The 18,515-nt window shown below is 35.6% G+C and overlaps 1 protein-coding gene across 5 annotated transcripts; it reads left to right on the top strand.

Moving 5' to 3' along the window:
* The first annotated feature begins 167 nt into the window (after positions 1-167).
* atp8b3 (ATPase phospholipid transporting 8B3) lies at positions 168-18,078 on the top strand. 5 transcript variants are annotated; one of them, XM_058761047.1, is made up of 28 exons: positions 168-308; positions 867-920; positions 1,917-2,008; positions 2,182-2,295; positions 4,257-4,355; positions 4,511-4,572; positions 4,698-4,770; positions 5,010-5,080; positions 5,411-5,502; positions 5,627-5,785; positions 5,903-5,991; positions 6,566-6,759; positions 6,855-7,063; positions 7,142-7,164; positions 7,250-7,406; positions 8,080-8,268; positions 8,726-8,838; positions 11,750-11,914; positions 12,026-12,137; positions 12,229-12,304; positions 13,321-13,441; positions 14,334-14,520; positions 14,621-14,844; positions 15,008-15,091; positions 15,179-15,403; positions 15,488-15,626; positions 17,344-17,474; positions 17,572-18,078. In XM_058761047.1, exons 2-28 carry the CDS (start codon positions 896-898, stop codon positions 17,806-17,808), a joined length of 3,462 nt encoding a protein of 1,153 aa, XP_058617030.1. In that variant the 5' UTR covers positions 168-308; positions 867-895; the 3' UTR covers positions 17,809-18,078. The 5 variants fall into 5 exon arrangements, with proteins under 5 accessions (XP_058617030.1, XP_058617029.1, XP_058617031.1 ...); XM_058761046.1 differs by having other exon boundaries at positions 174-308; positions 1,917-2,012; XM_058761048.1 differs by having other exon boundaries at positions 176-316.
* Positions 18,079-18,515: the final 437 nt, after the last annotated feature.

The raw sequence follows: 18,515 nt of genomic DNA, 5'->3' as shown, positions 1-18,515 counted from the left end.
GCCCCCTCCTTTACCTGCAGCGAATTTGCACAAATTCCCCAGCCGCGCATTTGAGAGGGAGGAGATCGGGAGAGGGAGGAGATAGAGCAGGAAAGAATGAGGTTTGAGAGGAGTTTATCCTTAAACACAACATCCACGGGAAAAAAACGAAAGCGCGAGAAAGAGAGCCATGATTCAACAAATGCGCTAAAGTATCCATGCAGCTCAAGGGTTGTTTGGCGCGAGGAACACCTGGAACTGTGATTTACCTGGATGAGACGCTGGGGAGAAGAGCCCTTTGGGATCTGCTATCAAGGAACAAAAAAACAGTAAGCAGGTGAAGTGGTTTGTAGGTGAAACTCCCAAGTGTTCACAGTTTAGCACTTTGTTTTGTTAATCTAACATGGCAGAGTGTTACCAAGTACCGGAATAGGATAGGCGATGCTAATTTAGATATTCCTCAGTGTTCACATGCTTGTTTATATTTCATTGTGTGCATTTACGATGTAAAATATCGTAAAAATATAAGTATATTTATTTTATTTTATTTTATGCACCAGGTAATAAATAGTATTGTAAAAAACATATTGATTTATTCATAAATGTATACTTATGTCGTATGTCATTTGATTGATACTTTTTAAATATTTTTATTTATATTTCTAAGCAACTATATATATATATATATATATATATATATATTATTGGTGTATTTTGTTCTTATTTTGTTCCATTTATATACGTTATAATAAATCTGCTAGTAGTGAAGACTCTCGCTGTCTATTTGTTTCAGATCAGCATGGTAACAGTATAATGAATGACAGATTTCATGCGACTGGTCACTGCAACTGACCTCTGTTAATATGGGTTTCATCCTTCATTTCCAGAACAGACCGTCTCTGTGCGTTACTCTGTCATGGCTGATAGCAAGGCAGAAAGAGGTTTGTATTACTGACTTGCTTTTATCTTTCAAGCAGCATAAACTGTATTTAATCATTTCAATAAATTCATATTCCTTTATATGCAGTGATACTGCTGGTCTAAAGCGAATTGAACCGAAAACTAGGATGAAATGTAGACTATATAATTTATAATGGCATAAATAATATCCTTGACATTATTATTATTTTTAAATTACCTATGCCCTTAATTTACATTTAATATTTTCTTATTTAATGGTAATAGTTATGCCAGGCCAAAATCTGAGTATTTCTACAAAATTCTGAATATTTTTATTTGTGGACATTTTGGAAATTGATTTGTAAAGTCATTATTTTTATCAGCTTGAAAAAAAAAAAAAAAAAAATATATATATATATATATATATATATATATATATATATATATATATATATATATATATATATATATAACTTTTTCAGTGTTCCAATGTTTGTTTTGTTTGTTTTTTCCCCCCTGAAATATCTTCTTTTTTTTTTTTTTTTTTTGTCTTTATTAGAATGTTACTGTTATGAAATGTGGGGAAAAATTGCATACTTTATTGTCATTACTGTAATTTAAGTGTCATTAAAAAATATGATGCTTTAGTCTCCATAATTGACACATTGCATACTAAAGTAATTTACAGTCGGAATTATCTGTAAACCACTCCAGAAAATGATGTATTAAATGTATTAAACAAGCATTTAATCAACATTAAATGATTGTAATAAATGTTTTCATATTACTCACTTTATTTATTTAGCAATACATTTATTTGTGAAGTTTTCCATCTCAAGGCTGAAGATGAACTTTGGGTGTGTTGTTTATTACTGACAGAAAAAAAAACATTTCAAGTATTTCAGGCACACAATTAAAAACTTGTGTTGGGTGGGTTTGTCTCTTATGATGAGATGTGGCTCAGAATTTCTTGTAAAATGATTAATTTCTAACTCTGAAAGTTTTGGATGACATGCTGTTCTATTATCTTTTCTCAGGAATCAAATGGGAGGTTCGAGCCAACGACCGTCATTTTCATCAATCCTGTCACCGCAGATCTTTCTTTTGTTTCCGCTGGGGGCGTTATGCTGTATGTGAGATATGTTTTGATTCATGTTGTCTGGAGAGAAGTAGTTATGGAAGCATTAAACAACATTTGATTCCTTTGGGCTGCCACACATATGTTGATGTTTCCAGTGGTGTGACAGCAAGTACCCAGTTTTATTCGTTGTTTAACACTTTCCTAATGGGTTTTGTTTCCAGGACAATATGGTGCGGAGCTACAAATACACACCTTTGACCTTTTTGCCCCTTAACCTGTATGAACAGTTCCAGCGAGCAGCGAATCTCTTCTTCCTACTTATTGTGGTCTTGCAGGTTTGTGCGTTTTGTTTCCCATTTTTGTGACAGAAAGATTCACGATGCTAATTCATGTTTAAATGCCAAACCCAGTTATTTGACTAGCACATTTTTCCTATACTGAACTCAAGTGGCCACCTTGAACTCATGATGAATGAAACAAGCTCTTTTGCAAATAGTGAGTCAAAAACACCTGCTGTTTGAAAAAGACTTTTACATAGACATGGCTAAAAACACCCTCTGTTACAATAAATTAGATAAATGAGAAATCATAAAAACATCAGTTAGATTGTATAGGGTAAATATTTGAGTTTCGATTCATAAATCTTGGAGTACTTAACTTAATACTGGCAATGCTATGGTTTATTCTTGACCCCATTTGAGTCTATACTGAAACTGGCATAATAAACTGGCTCTATAGTACATGTTATATCTTCAGTTTTACAGTATAATCAGCCCATATTGTGTAAATGTGCTCATATTTTTATGTTTACAAATATGCAAATGTCTGTAGGTTATGAAGTATATTTTATAAAGATCTTTGTAAGCTATGTGATCATATGTGACTCTGGACCACAAAACCAGTCTTAAGTGTCAATTTTTCGAAATTGAGATTTATACATCGTCTGAAAGCTGAATAAATAAGCTATGAATTAATAAATTGTTATTATAGGACAATATTTGGCCGAGATACAACTATTTGAAAATCTGGAATCTGAGGGTGCAAAAAAATCTAAATATTGAGAAAATCACCTTTAAAGTTGTCCAAATGAAGTTCTTAGCGATGCATATTACTAATCAAAAAACACAGTTTTGATATATTTACAGTAGTAAATTTACAAAATATCTTCATGGAATATGATCTTTACTTAATATACCGATACGGTGTATTTTTTTGGCTATTGCTACAAATATACCCCAGCGACTTAAGACAGGTTTTGTGCACCAGGGTCACATATATATGAAAAGAGCCACAGTTCTTCAATGAGTTGATTGGAAATGGTGCAGAATGTTAAATGTTATTATTTATTTATTTTACATCATTTTGTTTCTTTGTTTTAAAGTTTTCAAACTATTTACCCAACTTGATATAGATAATATAATAGTAATTAATCAATATTTATTAATTTATTGTTTATAATAATCCAGTGTGTGTATTAAATTACATATAATTTATTAATAATATTTTGAAATAAATGTGTAAATGTGTGAATATTCATTTATATATATATATGTGTGTGTGTGTGTGTATACATACATACACACACACACACACACACACATATATATATATATATATATATATATATATATATAAAATGAACATTCACACATTTATTCCAGAATATTATTTTATGTATGTAGATATATAGCACATTGTACACACACACACTCACTGTATATATAATTCTATATATTTATTAAAAGTGTAGGTTTCATATTGTAGGTCAATATTTTTGTATGTGTATATTTGTGTGTGTGTGTGTATATACTATATGGACAAAAGTATTGGGTCACCCCCTTCTAATGAACAGGTTTGACTACAATGATAAGATATTCTAGGGAATTGTGTGCTTCTAATTTTATAGCAACAGTTTGGACAGGACTCTTTTCTATTCTAACATGACAATGCCTCTGTGTATAAGGAAAGGTTCAAAAAGAAATGATTGATTTAGTCTGTGTGGAAGAACTTGACTGATCTGCAGAAACCCAAGTCCTAACCCCAGCTGAACACCTCTGGTGTGACTTTAAATGCAGACCTTGAGCCAAAAACTCATCAGCAAACACCAATGACTTGTACATATGGGTACAGTCATTTTAGGCACTTCCAAAACTGTTGCAACAGAGATGGAAATACAAGGTCTGCATTTGTTCAGCTGGGATTAGGACTTGGCTTTATACAGACCATTTACTTTATTTATATATTTTTAATCATATAGGTGGAAATTTATGCTGCTTTGTGCATCTTTCATTTACAGAGTGTTCCTATAATTGCAACCATCCCTTGGTACAGCACTATGCTTCCTTTGCTGTTTGTTCTGCTTGTGCGTGGGTGTAAAGATCTAGCCACAGACTTGGTGAGTCTGTCATTCTTGTCATTCTCTCAATCGATGTTTTTAAACTACTTTCACTTACATAGAAGTTTAAATACCAGCCGTATCTCAGTTTTCAGCCATTTTCCCTTCACTCCCACATCTGTCTATAATGCTCCCTCTGCTCCCACGTCTCACAGGGCCGACGACGTAGTGATGCACAAATTAACCGGTGCCCTTGTGACATTCTCACTCCTGAGGGGTGAGTAATGCTATCAGGGGCTTGGAAAACTCAGAAACAAAACAAACACATCATCATCAACCGAATTTAGATTTACAGAGAATCTCTCACTTAAAAAGTCTTCCTCTTAAATATCTCCCTTGCAGCTTCAAAACTGTTAAGTGGAAAGATGTACGTGTTGGTGACATTCTCCAGCTTCATAAGGACCAGATCATACCTGTGAGTGTGTGTATCTGTGTTTCTAACCCAGCAGCCCAAAAATGTATTTGGACACGCAAGTCACACTTTTAAATATGGATTTCATTGCATTAGATACCAATACCAATCTTCCTGATCTCATTTTTGGTCTCAAAGTGACTTTTAGTGGCGCTATGAAGTTATTTCCCCACTTGAGATTAACTGAAAACAAGTTTAGCTAATGCTAACAATCCTAAAGGTTGTTCTGTTGTTTATCCCAGGCAGATTTGCTCCTCCTTTGCAGCACTGAGCCACACAGCCTTTGCTACGTAGAAACAGCAGACATCGATGGGTAAGAGCAAAGATGGGTACAATTTGAAACTTTAAATTTATAGACATTTTAAGAAAGAAATTTACCTGTTAAGAGTGTGTTGATAGTCTGTGTAGTTAGATGAGGTGGCTTCGACAGTTACAGATCTGAAAAACAAAAAGGCGGGAATAAAGAACCTTGAACTATTTCAACAATAAAAAAAGGATTCTTCAGGCTCATATGGCTCTAAATAGAACTGTTACTATGTTTAAAGAAACTTTAAAGAACCATACCATGTTGTGGAAAATTAGCTCCAGTGCTAATGTAGCATGTTTGCATTGTTCTTACACTGTATTATTCTGCTGTTCGCAGAGAAACCAACTTGAAGTTTCGCCAGGCTCTGAGTGTAACTCATACTGAGCTGAATGGAGATTCAGTTAAGCAAAGCCTGGCAGCTTTTGATGGTTTGTATGGACTCGCAAACATTGGAGTCATTCATTTGTAGTGACCAGAAGATAAGCTTTCTATTCATTTCTTTGACTCTTTCTCTCTCTCTCTCTCTCTCTCTCTCTCTCTTTTTTACCTTAGGTATTGTGTGGTGCGAAGAACCAAACGGTAACTTGCATTCCTTCAAAGGTGAGTTACATTGGAAAGGAGAGCGCCACCTTCTGGACACAGACCATCTGCTCCTCCGAGGAACTGTGCTGCGAAACACGGACATAGCTTATGGATTAGCGATATACACAGGTAAATAAAATCTGTGCTATTTGTAGCCTAAACACTACCAGTCCTGTGCAGAGCTATTGTTTCAAATGGCCTTGGTTGACAGATGAAAAATTAAATGTTTTTCTTTGACCATAACAGGCTCAGATAGTAAAATTCTGCAAAACTGTGGAAAACTAAAACTGAAGAAAACTCAAGTGGAAATACTACTAAACACAACTGTGTTGGTGGTAAGAGAGAGAAAGAAACTGTATAACTTAAAATTAAAAATATTAACTTAAAATTTGCATGAATAGCCTGAATAGTAGCTTTTTTAAATGATTGATTGTGTAATCACTCGTTGACCGTCTTAGATGTATATAACAATTCAAATCATATATTCAAAGCAAATATCATATATATATAATTGGTTAGAGCGATCTTACTATATTTGATTAATTGTAGTAAGAAATACTTTTTTTATTTATTTTTTACTAATTAAAAGCTTATTTTAATTACCAAAAGTATAATTGTGAAGACAAGTAAATAACCTCCATTCTTTTTTTTAGGTTAATTTTGTTGTGATTTTTTTATGTATATGTATGTATTATAAATTTATTTTTTTTATTTAGAAGTGATTTTCTTTAAAAAATGTATTTATACTATTTATTTTAATTCTGTTTATATATTTTTATATTTGTTTTTATTTTATTTATTTATTTATTTAAGTTTTCTTTATGTATTAAAACACTTGTCTTAATGAATGTTTCTCAAGAATCTGTCTGAAAATGTTACCTATCTAACTCAGTATTTATCATGTTTCAGATTCTGCTGTTCATGCTAACAACAGCCCTTCTCCTGGCTGTGGGCGCCGGGCTTTTTGAGCACAGGTTTTCCTCTCAGTACGACGTTGTCTCGACCTTGCAGCGTGATTCGTCTCCTGTCTACCTGGGCTTCCTCACCTTCTGGGGCTACATCATTTTGCTTAGTCCTTCGATGCCCATGTCTCTCTATATAACGTAACCTCAGCTCTCCATATTCTCATTATGCCTTTTTTAACATTTAGTTTGTTATCTTTTAATATTTCGCTCACCGTTTCATTGTCTCGCACCAGATTTGAAGTGATCCACATGGTGCATTGTCTCCTGATTGGCTGGGATGTTGAGATGTACTGGGAGGACAATAATAGCCCCGCTCAGGCCCGTACAACCACCCTGAATGAGGAATTAGGTCAGGTGGGCCACCTGCTCAGCGACAAGACCGGCACTCTAACGCAAAACCGCCTGCTTTTTCGTCAGTGCTTCATTGCTGGACACATTTATGGTCTGTTAATTTCTTTGACGCTCTTTTCAGCCTTCTGTACTTTATAACATCACTAATGACAAGTGTCTCTTTGTTCAGGTGACATGTCAAAGGAACTCAAGGTAAAAAGTAATACATTCATTTATTACTGTTTTAATGTACAGACCTAGGCAAAGTTGATACATTTCATTTCTTGATTTCAACAAGCCGCTAGACTTAAGCTGGAACCGGTTTTCCTGTGGTGGACTGAAGTTTTCCGACCAGCAGTTGGTGGACCATCTGCGTGAACGGAGCAGCCCTGAGTGCCAAGAGTTCTTCACGGCTCTGGCCCTTTGCCACACTGTCATGAGCGAGTGGAGGGATGGTTAGTAGAAATGATATTTATTCTGGCATTATTGTAATTGTTAGTAGATAAGGAATGGGAATGATGAAAATATAGCTGCAAAATGCAATTACAGGGCCATAAATTATAGCATTTACAACGTTTGACCAGCAGGGGGCCCCAAAGTTTTTTTTTGACCCTTGTCCTGGACAAAAACCTACACTTCCGTTCAAAGGTTCTGGGTCGGGACAAGTGTTTTTGAAAGAAGTTTCTAATGCTCACCTGGGCTCCATTAGTAAAAACAGTAATAATATGAAATGTTATTACGGTTTAAAATAACCGTTTTCTATTTTTTTTTTTTTTTTTTAATATCATTTATTCCTGAATTTTTAGCATCATTACTCCAGTCTTCAGTGTCACATGATCCTTCAGAAATCATTCAGACCTCAAACCTTTAAACAGTATAGTGTAAACGCAACTTTTAAGCTCTTGGTAGCGCTAGAAGGCTTGAAAGGCTTTAAGAATTTTAATCAAATGATCATAGTGAAGAAAAATATGAAGAAAAGTAAAAAAAAAAAAAAAAAAAAAGAAGTGCCTACAAATTTTTGACAGTTTAGAATGGATGCCAGATGGAATACTGCACCATAAAATGGAGACCAGGCAAAATCATAGGAAAATATATTTTACATTGTTTTATTATTTTTTTAAAATACAGGTTTGCCTCATTACCAGGCTTCCTCTCCGGATGAGGAAGCTCTGGTGTGTGCAGCACGGGAGCTGGGCTGGGTGTTTCTCTCCCGTACACGAGAAACCCTCACCATCAGTGAGATGGGCCTCACGCGAAACTATCAGCTCCTGGCCCTCCTGGACTTCACCAGCAAGAGGAGACGCATGTCAGTACTGGGTGAGTTTCATCAACTGCTCCTAAAGAAATAGTTCACCCAAAAATGAAAATTCTGTCATCATTTACTCATGCCATTCCAAACTTATTAGACTTCTTTTGAAACTTCTGTGAAACAAAAAAGATGATATTTTGAAGAATGTTTTTGTCTATATAATGACTGGAGCCAACTGACTTCCACTGTATTGGCAAAAAACATCACTGTTACCTTTTGGGTTTGTTCTTTTCAAATTTCTAAAATATTGTGAAGTTGAAGCCCAAGGCATACTTCAGTTCTGCTGTGAACACTTAAGATTTTGCGTGCAGCCAAACACATAGGCTTTCAAAATTTATTAGCGCAAAATCAAGTAAAATCAAGCTGTTCACATACAGCTTGTTGCTGAAATTCATGCTGTGCAAGGTACATAGGATATGTGTAAAAAGCATATTAACATATAGGTTAATGTATGGGTTTGTGTAGTGCGGGACCCTGGAGGACAGTTGAAGCTGTACTGTAAAGGTGCAGATCTTGTTGTTCTGGAAAGGCTTCAGAGGGACTGGCCACTTCAGGAGAGCACCGAGAGAGCTCTAGAGGTGAGGCGACTTTAAAGGCCCATAATCATTCAATCAGTTATATAATCATTCTGAAATGCCAAAGTCCGTCATCAGTATGATTTGGTTTAAAACAGTCTCACAGGATTAATTTTCCAAACATCATCTGCCTTCGAATGCAAGATAACATGGCAGAGTTTGCTATTGCATTTTGTCTGCACACTCTAAAGCCCAAGACACACTGCACGATTTTAGCAGTCCTATTAGATCATTGCATGTCACACTGTGCGTCATGGATCTAATAAACTTGACTACGACGTGTGTAGACTGTACGATGATAACACCTATTGACTTGTACGCTACGATGCACGTTACTATAGAAGAATAAAACGTCATAAACATGCGCTAGTAGTAAACAAAAAGAGCATGATAATCAGACTTTAGCAGTTGTAGTTTTTATGTGTGCTGAAAAAAAGTAAAAGCGGCGAAAGAGGAAGGGATAAGAGCTTGAGGTAAGCAGTTTTATGTTTTAGCACCATGCCACGTTGATTTCATGTCGGATTTTTATTGGTTGGTCAGTAAACGTGGTTCGTACCAGCAAACACACTGTACGATGATCATGCTGTATCGTAGGCTATCTTTGGACACAAGACTGACAACGGCCATCTTTGAACCTCTCTCACTAGGAGCCACGATCACAGAAATCGCCACGATTGTTTCACGATACCAATATTTTGTTTGGGACAGCCGAAAATCGTGTAGTGTGTTCAGAGCTTAAGGCGCAAGTAATTTATTATGTAGGAAAAAGAGCCACAGGCTTCCTTGTTGCAGCAACTTTTTTTTTTTTTTTTTTTGCTGTATGTAGAATTGACACCTAGTGGTTGAACTAGGTATTGCAATCCAAATTCAAAATATTGGAGAGGGTTTTTTTCACCTGGCCCCTCCTCCTCAGACTTGAGGCACACGCAGGTTGCCAGATTGACGACACCAACAGGAACGAGCGCACATGACGATGAATGAAATGAAATACGCTGTATTTTCCACCAACTGGCAACCCGGGATGTCGAAATACAATTGGCTAAACTGGCAGTGGGCGGGTGTCACAAACCAAAACAGACACAGACATTCCGTCCCAGAATGCACATTTTCAAAGGAGAATAACTGACTGTAGCATTGTTTTTCAGATGAACGAGTATGTTAACTTAACATGTTTTTTAAATATCTGCAAACATATTATGGTATTTTTATGCTTTAGTAGAGTCAAAAACCTACATACAGCACCTTTAATAATTATCACCAGGAAGTGGCAATTTTGTTCTCTTGAACACAATGGATGGAAACCGTGCTTTATTCTCAAATGTTTTATGCAATATTCAAATTTTCTGCATAAGATAAATTCACAACATTGGATGGAAAATGAATAGTTATTGACAGCTAATCAGAATCCATTCAAGCTTAAAGAGCTTGAGAGCATTTAAAGGGATCATGAACTGGCTTTTTATGATTTTGTACTGTTCTCTGAGGTCCCCTTATATTTTTAAAAAGATTTTTACATCAAAAAACATAATTTAGAAGTAATAGGCTATTTTCTGTCCTGTTTTTAACTCCCCTCATCTGAACGCTCTGTTTGAATAGAAGTGGCGGATCGTAGACTTGGAAGTTAAACGCCCACTGCTATGATTGACTTTTGTATGTTTGACAGCCTACATTACTCATAGATGGACACTGCTGTGATTTAGATCAAAAACACTTAAATACGATCTGTAAGAAAAGACTATAGTGATCACTTAATAAAAACAGTTACTCACACTTGTGTTGCGACATTACTGTCGGATCCAATACAGTCGGCACAGCATCGTCTTTTAGTTTCAATCTTTTTGAAAATCCCGCGTCGAATTGTGCCTTGTTTGTAAACAAAACTAAAATGAAGTGAACAATGGATCAAGTTCTTACTGACGCGGTCTGGATCTTCTTTAAAAATAAAGATCATTCCCTCTTTCCTATAACGTTGGGATCAGAAGGAAGACAATTCAGCGACTGTTTTTCCACAACTTGGCACTGCACATCGTAGTCTTGTCTTCAGCGCCATCTTTATCGTTTGGTTTCTGCGTAGACCTGTGTGTTCGCCTCTCTCGTAAACACTACATGCGCAAAATTGGTGGGCGGAGCTAAACAGGCAGTGATGTAGAAGCAGGCGTTGATCTTCTGCAGAGGTGGTGTTTAGCCTCGCTATTACATAATAAAGCAGTACATTCCACAGCCGGTCATTTTAATAGAGTGACTTCAATATAAGCTGTTTTTAGACTAATGAGAAAGTTTTGAGCTCTGAAACGTACAGGATGTTTTTATAGTACAATGACCTCTTATATGTCTTATAATGAATTAAACAATGTTATTGTGTGTTGGTGTGGATGCTAATATGTGACCCTGGACCACAAAACCAGTCATAAGTGTCAATTTTTCAAAATTGAGATGTCTACATCATCTGAAAGCTGAATGAATAAGCTTTCTATTGATGTATGATTTGTTAGGATCGGACAATATTTGGCTGAGATACAACTATTTGAAAATCTGGAATCTGAGGGTGCAAAAAAATCTAAATATTAGATAAAGTTGTCTAAATGAAGTTCTTAGCTATGCATATTACTGATCAAAAATTAAGTTTTGATATATTTACGGTAGGAAATTCACTAAATATCTTCACGGAACATGATCTTTACATAATATCCTAATGATTTTTGGCATAAAATAAAAATTGATCATTTTGACCCATATAGTGTATCTTCGGCTATTGCTACAAATATACCCCAGCGACTTAAGACTGGTTTTGTGGTCCAGGGTCACATAAAAATATCTTCATATTTATCGCTCTTGGTGTGAAAGGAAAGTGGTTGAGTATGAGTTTATGTATGAGGCATTTGTTGATGTCTTTGGATGTGTGTGCGGTTGACAGCTGTTCTCTCAGAGCTGTCTGAGGACTCTGTGTGTAGCAGTGCGCTCGGTTCCTGAAGCCCTGTGGACGGAGTGGAACCGCACCCTCAGTCAGGCGGGCACATCGACGGGTAACCAGGAGACCGCGCTCGAAGAGATATATGAACAAATGGAAAAAGACTTAACGGTACTCAAAGGGAGTTATTATGAAACACTAATTGTCTCTGGAGTCAACTGTAGGACGGCAGATTATCGAAAGCATGTAGCATTCTGTTATAAAACAATCCTGTTTGTGTAGCTGTTGGGCGTGACTGCCATTGAGGATCGTCTCCAGGAAGGTGTCCCTGAGACCATCGCCACCCTGCGGAGGGCGGGGGTGAAGGTGTGGGTGCTGACAGGAGACAAAACAGGTGCTGTTTCAGCATATGTATAAACTGGTTTTAAGAACCTAAAGCAGTAAATTAAAACAAATTTACGCTGTTTGCTACCTCTTCCTAACAGAAACGGCTGTGAATGTGGGATATGCATGCAAACTGATGGATCCAGACACAACTCTGATTCAAGGGGAGGAGCTTAGGTCAGAAAATACAGGCATATCATTAACATTTCTACAATCTGAGATCATTCGAATCAGCTGTTACTGTGACAAGCACCCAATTTGCAAACTACCCATACTAAATAATGTCAAATTTAGTATTAATGTGCCCCACATCACAGTTTGTTTAAAGTGGTATGTTCAACTTTTCTTCACTGTATGTGCATAATAATAAAATAATAATAACTGTATTAATAGTGATATTAATATTTTTTTATGTAATTTTATAATTTAATGGTTGTATTTTGTAATTTATTTATATAATGAATAATTATTATTATTATCATCATTATTCACTAAATATATTTAATATAATTAACAATTAAATGTATATTATTATTAATAATAATTATGATGTGATGATGATTATTAAATCATAATTATATTATGTAATAATTTAAATAAAATGTTTAATAATTATTTTTATTATTACTCCTAAAATTGCAAACGATTTTTAAAAGCATGAGGCTGAAATATGAATTTGTTGAATTCTGTGCTGATGACAGTTTTATGACCACACATTTTCTAGACACTCAGACTGTCCGAAATCACACATTCTCTGAGCAGGTACTTCTTTTGAATAAGTAATTACTTGCAGCCGTTTTATGTTTTATGAATACTGTGAATTCAGGCATGCTACTCTTTTCACACACCGTTTTTTGCCGACTATGTAGGGATTTTGGATGCAGCCTCAGACTGTATGTACCACCTGTCACCATTTGAAGCATATAGAAGTATGGTTGCAACTAGTTGGTCGTTTTGCTTTGTTTCTATTATTATCACGTCACGCTAGATAGTCACACCCACAATGACCTTTAATTGGTCCATGATGCTATCCATATAGCTATCTGTTAAGCATCAAATGTTTTCTGATAGGTTGTGAATTTGTGAGAACAGAAAAATTACTTGACGCTGGAAAAGTTTTTGCATCGAACCTCTTATACAAATACACATTCGCATGTAATATAACGCAACATGACTGTTGTCAACACTTCCAGGCAGCTTCTAGAGTCTCCTTCTCCAGATGTTCATGTCATTTCTAAAGAGCCGGAGGTTTGGATCACAGACAAGAGAGCAGTGAAGAGCAAAGCAGCACTCGTCATTTCAGGTCCTGAACTGGTGAGCGTATAAAGCCAAAGGTTCATACTTTTAAATCTGAACATTTTAGAATATAATATATACAGTACAATAATAGAAAGTAATACTTTTATTCAGGAAGGATGCATTCAATTGATCAAAAGTGACAGTCAAGGCATTTATAATGTTACAGAAGATTTCTATTTAACTGCTGTTCTTTTGAAAAAATGTACACTGAAAAAAAAATTATACTAAATTTTTTTAAGGTACACTCTTAAAAATAAAGGTGCTTCACAATGCCATAGAAGAACCTTTTTTGTCTAAATGGTTCCATTTAAGAACATTTAACATCTGAAGAACCTTTTTGTTTCACAAAATGTTCTTTGTGGCGAAAGAAGGTTCTTCAGATTATAAAAAGGTAAGAGAGAGATGGTTCTTTAAAGAACCTTTGACTGAATGGTTCTTTGTGGAACCAAAATCGCTGTGAAGAACCTTTTGAAGCACCATTATTTTTAAGAGTGTAAGTGGTTGCAAACAATTTCATTTTAGTTACATTTAAAAAAATAAAAAAACATGTTGAAAGTTAGTCAAATAAATTTGTTTATTTAAATATAGCTAACATAAATTGATTGCAATCACTTACCTTAAAAAAATTTAGTATATTCAATGAATCATTTTTTTCAGTGCCTGTTTCCACAAAAATATTGAGCAGCACAACTGTTTTCAGCATTGATAATAATCAGAAATGTTTCTTGAGCAGCAAATCAGCATATTAGAATGATTTCTGAAGGATCATGTGATACTGAAGACTGGAATAAATTACATTTTAAAATATATTACAATACAAAACAGTTATTTTAAATTGCGGGTTTTTTTTGTTTTGTTTTTTCACAATATTAATGATGTGTTACTGTTTATTTTCTGAACATAACAGGCAGAATTGACCAGAACGGCAGAATGGGGGGCAAAGTTTGTTGCTCTGTCTGACCAATGCCAGTCTGTATTGTGCTGTCGTGTGACACCAGCGCAAAAAGCGGAAGTGGTCGAGATGGTCAGGAAGCATTCGGCTTCGATTACAATGGCAATAGGCGATGGCGCCAACGATGTCAACATGATCAAGAGTGAGATATTTACCGTTTGATCAAAACAGCAACTATTTAAATGCATTGTTTGTTATTTCTCTGGTAAACTAATCAAACTAAACTCTCGTATTTTCACCAGCGGCACATATAGGCGTTGGTCTTTGTGGCGTGGAGGGAAGTCAGGCGGTGCAGAATGCAGATTTCGCTCTGGCTCAGTTCAGCTTCCTTCGCAGGCTGCTGCTGGTACACGGGCACTGGTCATACTACCGCATCTGCATCCTTCTGCGCTATTTCCTCTACAAAACCACTGCTTTTGCTCTGGTGCACATTTGGTATAGTTTCTACAATGGCTTCAGCGCTCAGGTAGAGCAACTAGGTCACTTAATTCACTTTACACCCACCGACTCCAACCACACTGCAAGAATATCTGCCATTACAGTCAAACAGTCAAAACAACATGCAGTATTGTTTCTCTAAGAAATTACATGAGCAGCTTATTTTGGTGCATTTTTTCCCTCTTTTCCAGCCTATGTATGAGAGCTGGTTTATTAGCCTCTACACAACACTGTACACATCCCTGCCTATACAGTGCATGGGTTTTTTTGAACAGGTAAGCTAAATACCAACCGATCACAAGAAATCTAACATCTGATTGGTTCATCTGGAAGTCTAACTGGTTACATTAACTCCATGATAGGATGTGAGCGCCAAGAGTTGTCTGTGTTGGCCTGAGATCTACTCGATTGGACAGAGGAAGCAGCTTTTCAATCCTTTAGTTCTGGCCATCACTCTCCTCTACTCGATCTACACCTCCATCATCCTGTTCTTCATCCCTATGGGAATATTGCAGTACTCTGCTCTCGATTATCAGACTTTAGCCGTAACGGTTCAAACATCTGTAGTGCTCACCATGACTGTTGAGGTAATGGCATCAACAAATATGATCTTATTTAATAAAAGTATGATTAAATAAAAGTATCATTTTGTTTCTGTCTGTCGTTTTTAGGTTATTCTACATACAAAATACTGGACTAAGTACAGCGTTGCAGCAGTAGTTTTTAGTTTGGTGGCGTTCTTTCTGTCCATGCTGGCTCTCCATAGCGCTCGACTCTTCACTGCCTCACCTAAAGACTACTTTTTTCTGGGTATTCATGTCTGCAGATTAATCATTGTTCGTGTAAATCACATATCCCTAAAAGAAGGGACAAATGCATTTAATCAAGTAGTAAACTTTCTATATCACCCTATCAGGGCTCCATTTTTTTTATAGAAAATGCACTTGTAAAGAGTAATTTGAGGTGCTAGTTTATCTTTATCATTTTTTAAATTTGTTTTTATGATTGTATTGGTTTCCGAGATTTATCCAATAATCGCAAATGACTTTAAAAAAAAATATATAGATAGATTTTAGAAGTAATTTACTGATTTTTATAACTGAGAGTAAATGTTTATAATTATATTTGTATTTAAATGTCAGGCTTCTAAAAATAATTTTAACCAATTAAATATTTTAACTGAAAATGAATGGATATTAGATAAATGTGTAAAATTTATGAATTTAAATTGGTAAATATTTTGAAAATTTAGAATGAATATTAGAAAATTGTTAAAATAACCTTATTATTTATCATATTCATTTTCAATGTCAGTATCTGCAAAATGTTAATTATTTTAGCAAAATAAGATGGATCATATGAAATGCATACTTTTTTAGTACTGACCTGAATAAGAAAGACCTGGATAAACACATAAAAGATGTTTACATATAGTCCACAAGAGAAAATAATAGTTGAATTTATAAAAATGACCCGTTCAAAAGTTTACACTTGATTCTTAATACTGTGTTGTTACCTGAATGATCCACAGCTGTTTTTTTTTTTTGTGATACTTGTTCATGAGTCCCTTGTTTGTCCTGAACAGTTAAACTGCCCGCTGTTCCTCAGAAAAATCCTTCAGGTCCCACAGATTCTTTGGTTTTCCAGCATCTTTTACATATTTGAACCCTTTCCAGCAGTGACTGTATGATTTTGAGATCCATCTTTTCACACTGACGACAACTGAGGGACACAACGCCACTGATGCTCCAGAAGGAAACATTAATAGCCTGGAGATGAAAACTTTTTGAATTTGAAGATCAGGATAAACTGAACTTATTTTGACTTCTGGGAAACATGTAACTATCTTCTGTGGCCTCTGAAGGGCAGTACTAAATATGATATTTAGGCAAAATAAGAAAAATGTGCATGTCTTTGTTCTGTTCAGAAGTTTACACTTCTGGCTCTTAATGCATCGTGATTCCTTCTGGAGCATCAGTGAGCGTTTGAACTTTTGTTATAGTTGCGTATGAAAAGATGGATCTCAAAATCATACAGTCATTGTAGTAAAGCGTTCAAATACGCAAAAGATGGTGAAAAATGAGATAACATGCATTTTGTATGAACCCTCTTATTTTGGTAAAATAATTAATATTTTGCAGATACTGCAAAGTGCGTCAAATTTTATACTACTATATATGTGTGTGTGTGTGTGTGTGTATGTATGTATGTATATATATATATATATATATATATAGAGAGAGAGAGAGAGATAGATAGATAGATAGATAGATAGATAGATAGATAGATAGATAGATATCTAATTATAAAATCCTCTATTCCTATGTTTTGCATGAGCATGGTAACCTTTCATGTTTTCACAATCTGAATTTTTGAGACTCTCTGTATTTATACACACCACCAGGAGGCAGTGTTAAAAGACTGTTTAGCTGTGAAATATAAGAATGTGGAAACTCTTTATAAGGGATTTCAAGCAGATTCCCTTAATGTTGAAACGCTGTTGATTATCTGAAACTTGAATTTTCAGGAGCATCACCAAATGCATACAGTACCCCTGAGGTTTGGCTGACCATATGTGTGACCACCTGTATTGCTGTCCTTCCCTCAATAACCATACGGGCCTTAGGTCTTGTGCTAACAAACCCCAACAAACATAAGGTTGATTTATCACAAATCCTTTTGTCACAATTAGTATGTAAGACATGTTGTTGTGTTATTGTCTGTGCTCACCATATTGTCCTTTTTACACATGCAGATCCACAGCTCGAATGAGTCTGTTGAGCTGAAGTCGTGGTTTCAGAGAGGAACCCTTCAGCGTCGTTCATCCTATGCGGTGTCCCAAGGGAAAGGTTTTGGAAAGTTAATCACCACAGGCGTTGGGCTTCCCTCTACGGCACCCCCACAGGACAGGAGAGTTACAGCAGATAGTCTGAAGAAAGAATCTCCACAGGGTTCACGTATAGAAATGAATAGTGGCGATGTGGCATGCTAGCATCTTCAGTGTGTTTTGTCATGCACTGAAAATGTGATATGAGTAGCAAATATTTTAACTAAAAAAGTCTGTGGTCCAGAAACCTAGGGCTTTTGGTGCAATTCCAAAATGGAGGCCCGGAAGACACCTAATCTAATTGATAGTGATCATTTTGCCAATACTTAATGTTATTTAAAATGCAAAAAAAGTTGTAAATCCCCGATTTGTCATAACATTATGAGCATCATAGGGCCAAATAGTTGATAAAAGGTAAATCCCATCACCTTTAGTTTGTAATATTAGATCTTTTAAATATACTTGTATTTTTGTAAAAAAAAATTAACAAATAAATATATTTCATTGAAAATATATTCTTTTTCTCTTTATTGCTGCAGTGAAATCCAGGCTAGATAAACAGACAATAGCGTGAAAATGTTCAACAATGGTTTTATTTTATTTCAAAACACGCAATTTACCCATATTACCTTTTTTTTTTTTTTTTTTTCCTGTAACAGTTATTACTCCAATCTGTCTCCTTCTTGCACTGAATGAAAAGTGCTCCACAGGCTCTCTGGCTCCCCCTGTAGGACAGGAGGAGGAACGAGGCTCTCCATAATAACATGCCCTTTAACCTTTAACAGCTGCCTGAGAACAAGTTTGTGTGTGAATATGAAGCTTCAATGGGATATTAAAACCGTCAAAATCTTGAGCAGAAGATTTTAAACAAG

Source organism: Onychostoma macrolepis, chromosome 22, assembly GCF_012432095.1.
Source record: "Onychostoma macrolepis isolate SWU-2019 chromosome 22, ASM1243209v1, whole genome shotgun sequence".
Classification (NCBI taxonomy): Eukaryota; Metazoa; Chordata; class Actinopteri; order Cypriniformes; family Cyprinidae; genus Onychostoma; species Onychostoma macrolepis.
Note: the sequence above shows the minus strand (reverse complement) of the source record. Positions and strands in the feature narration are given on the sequence as shown.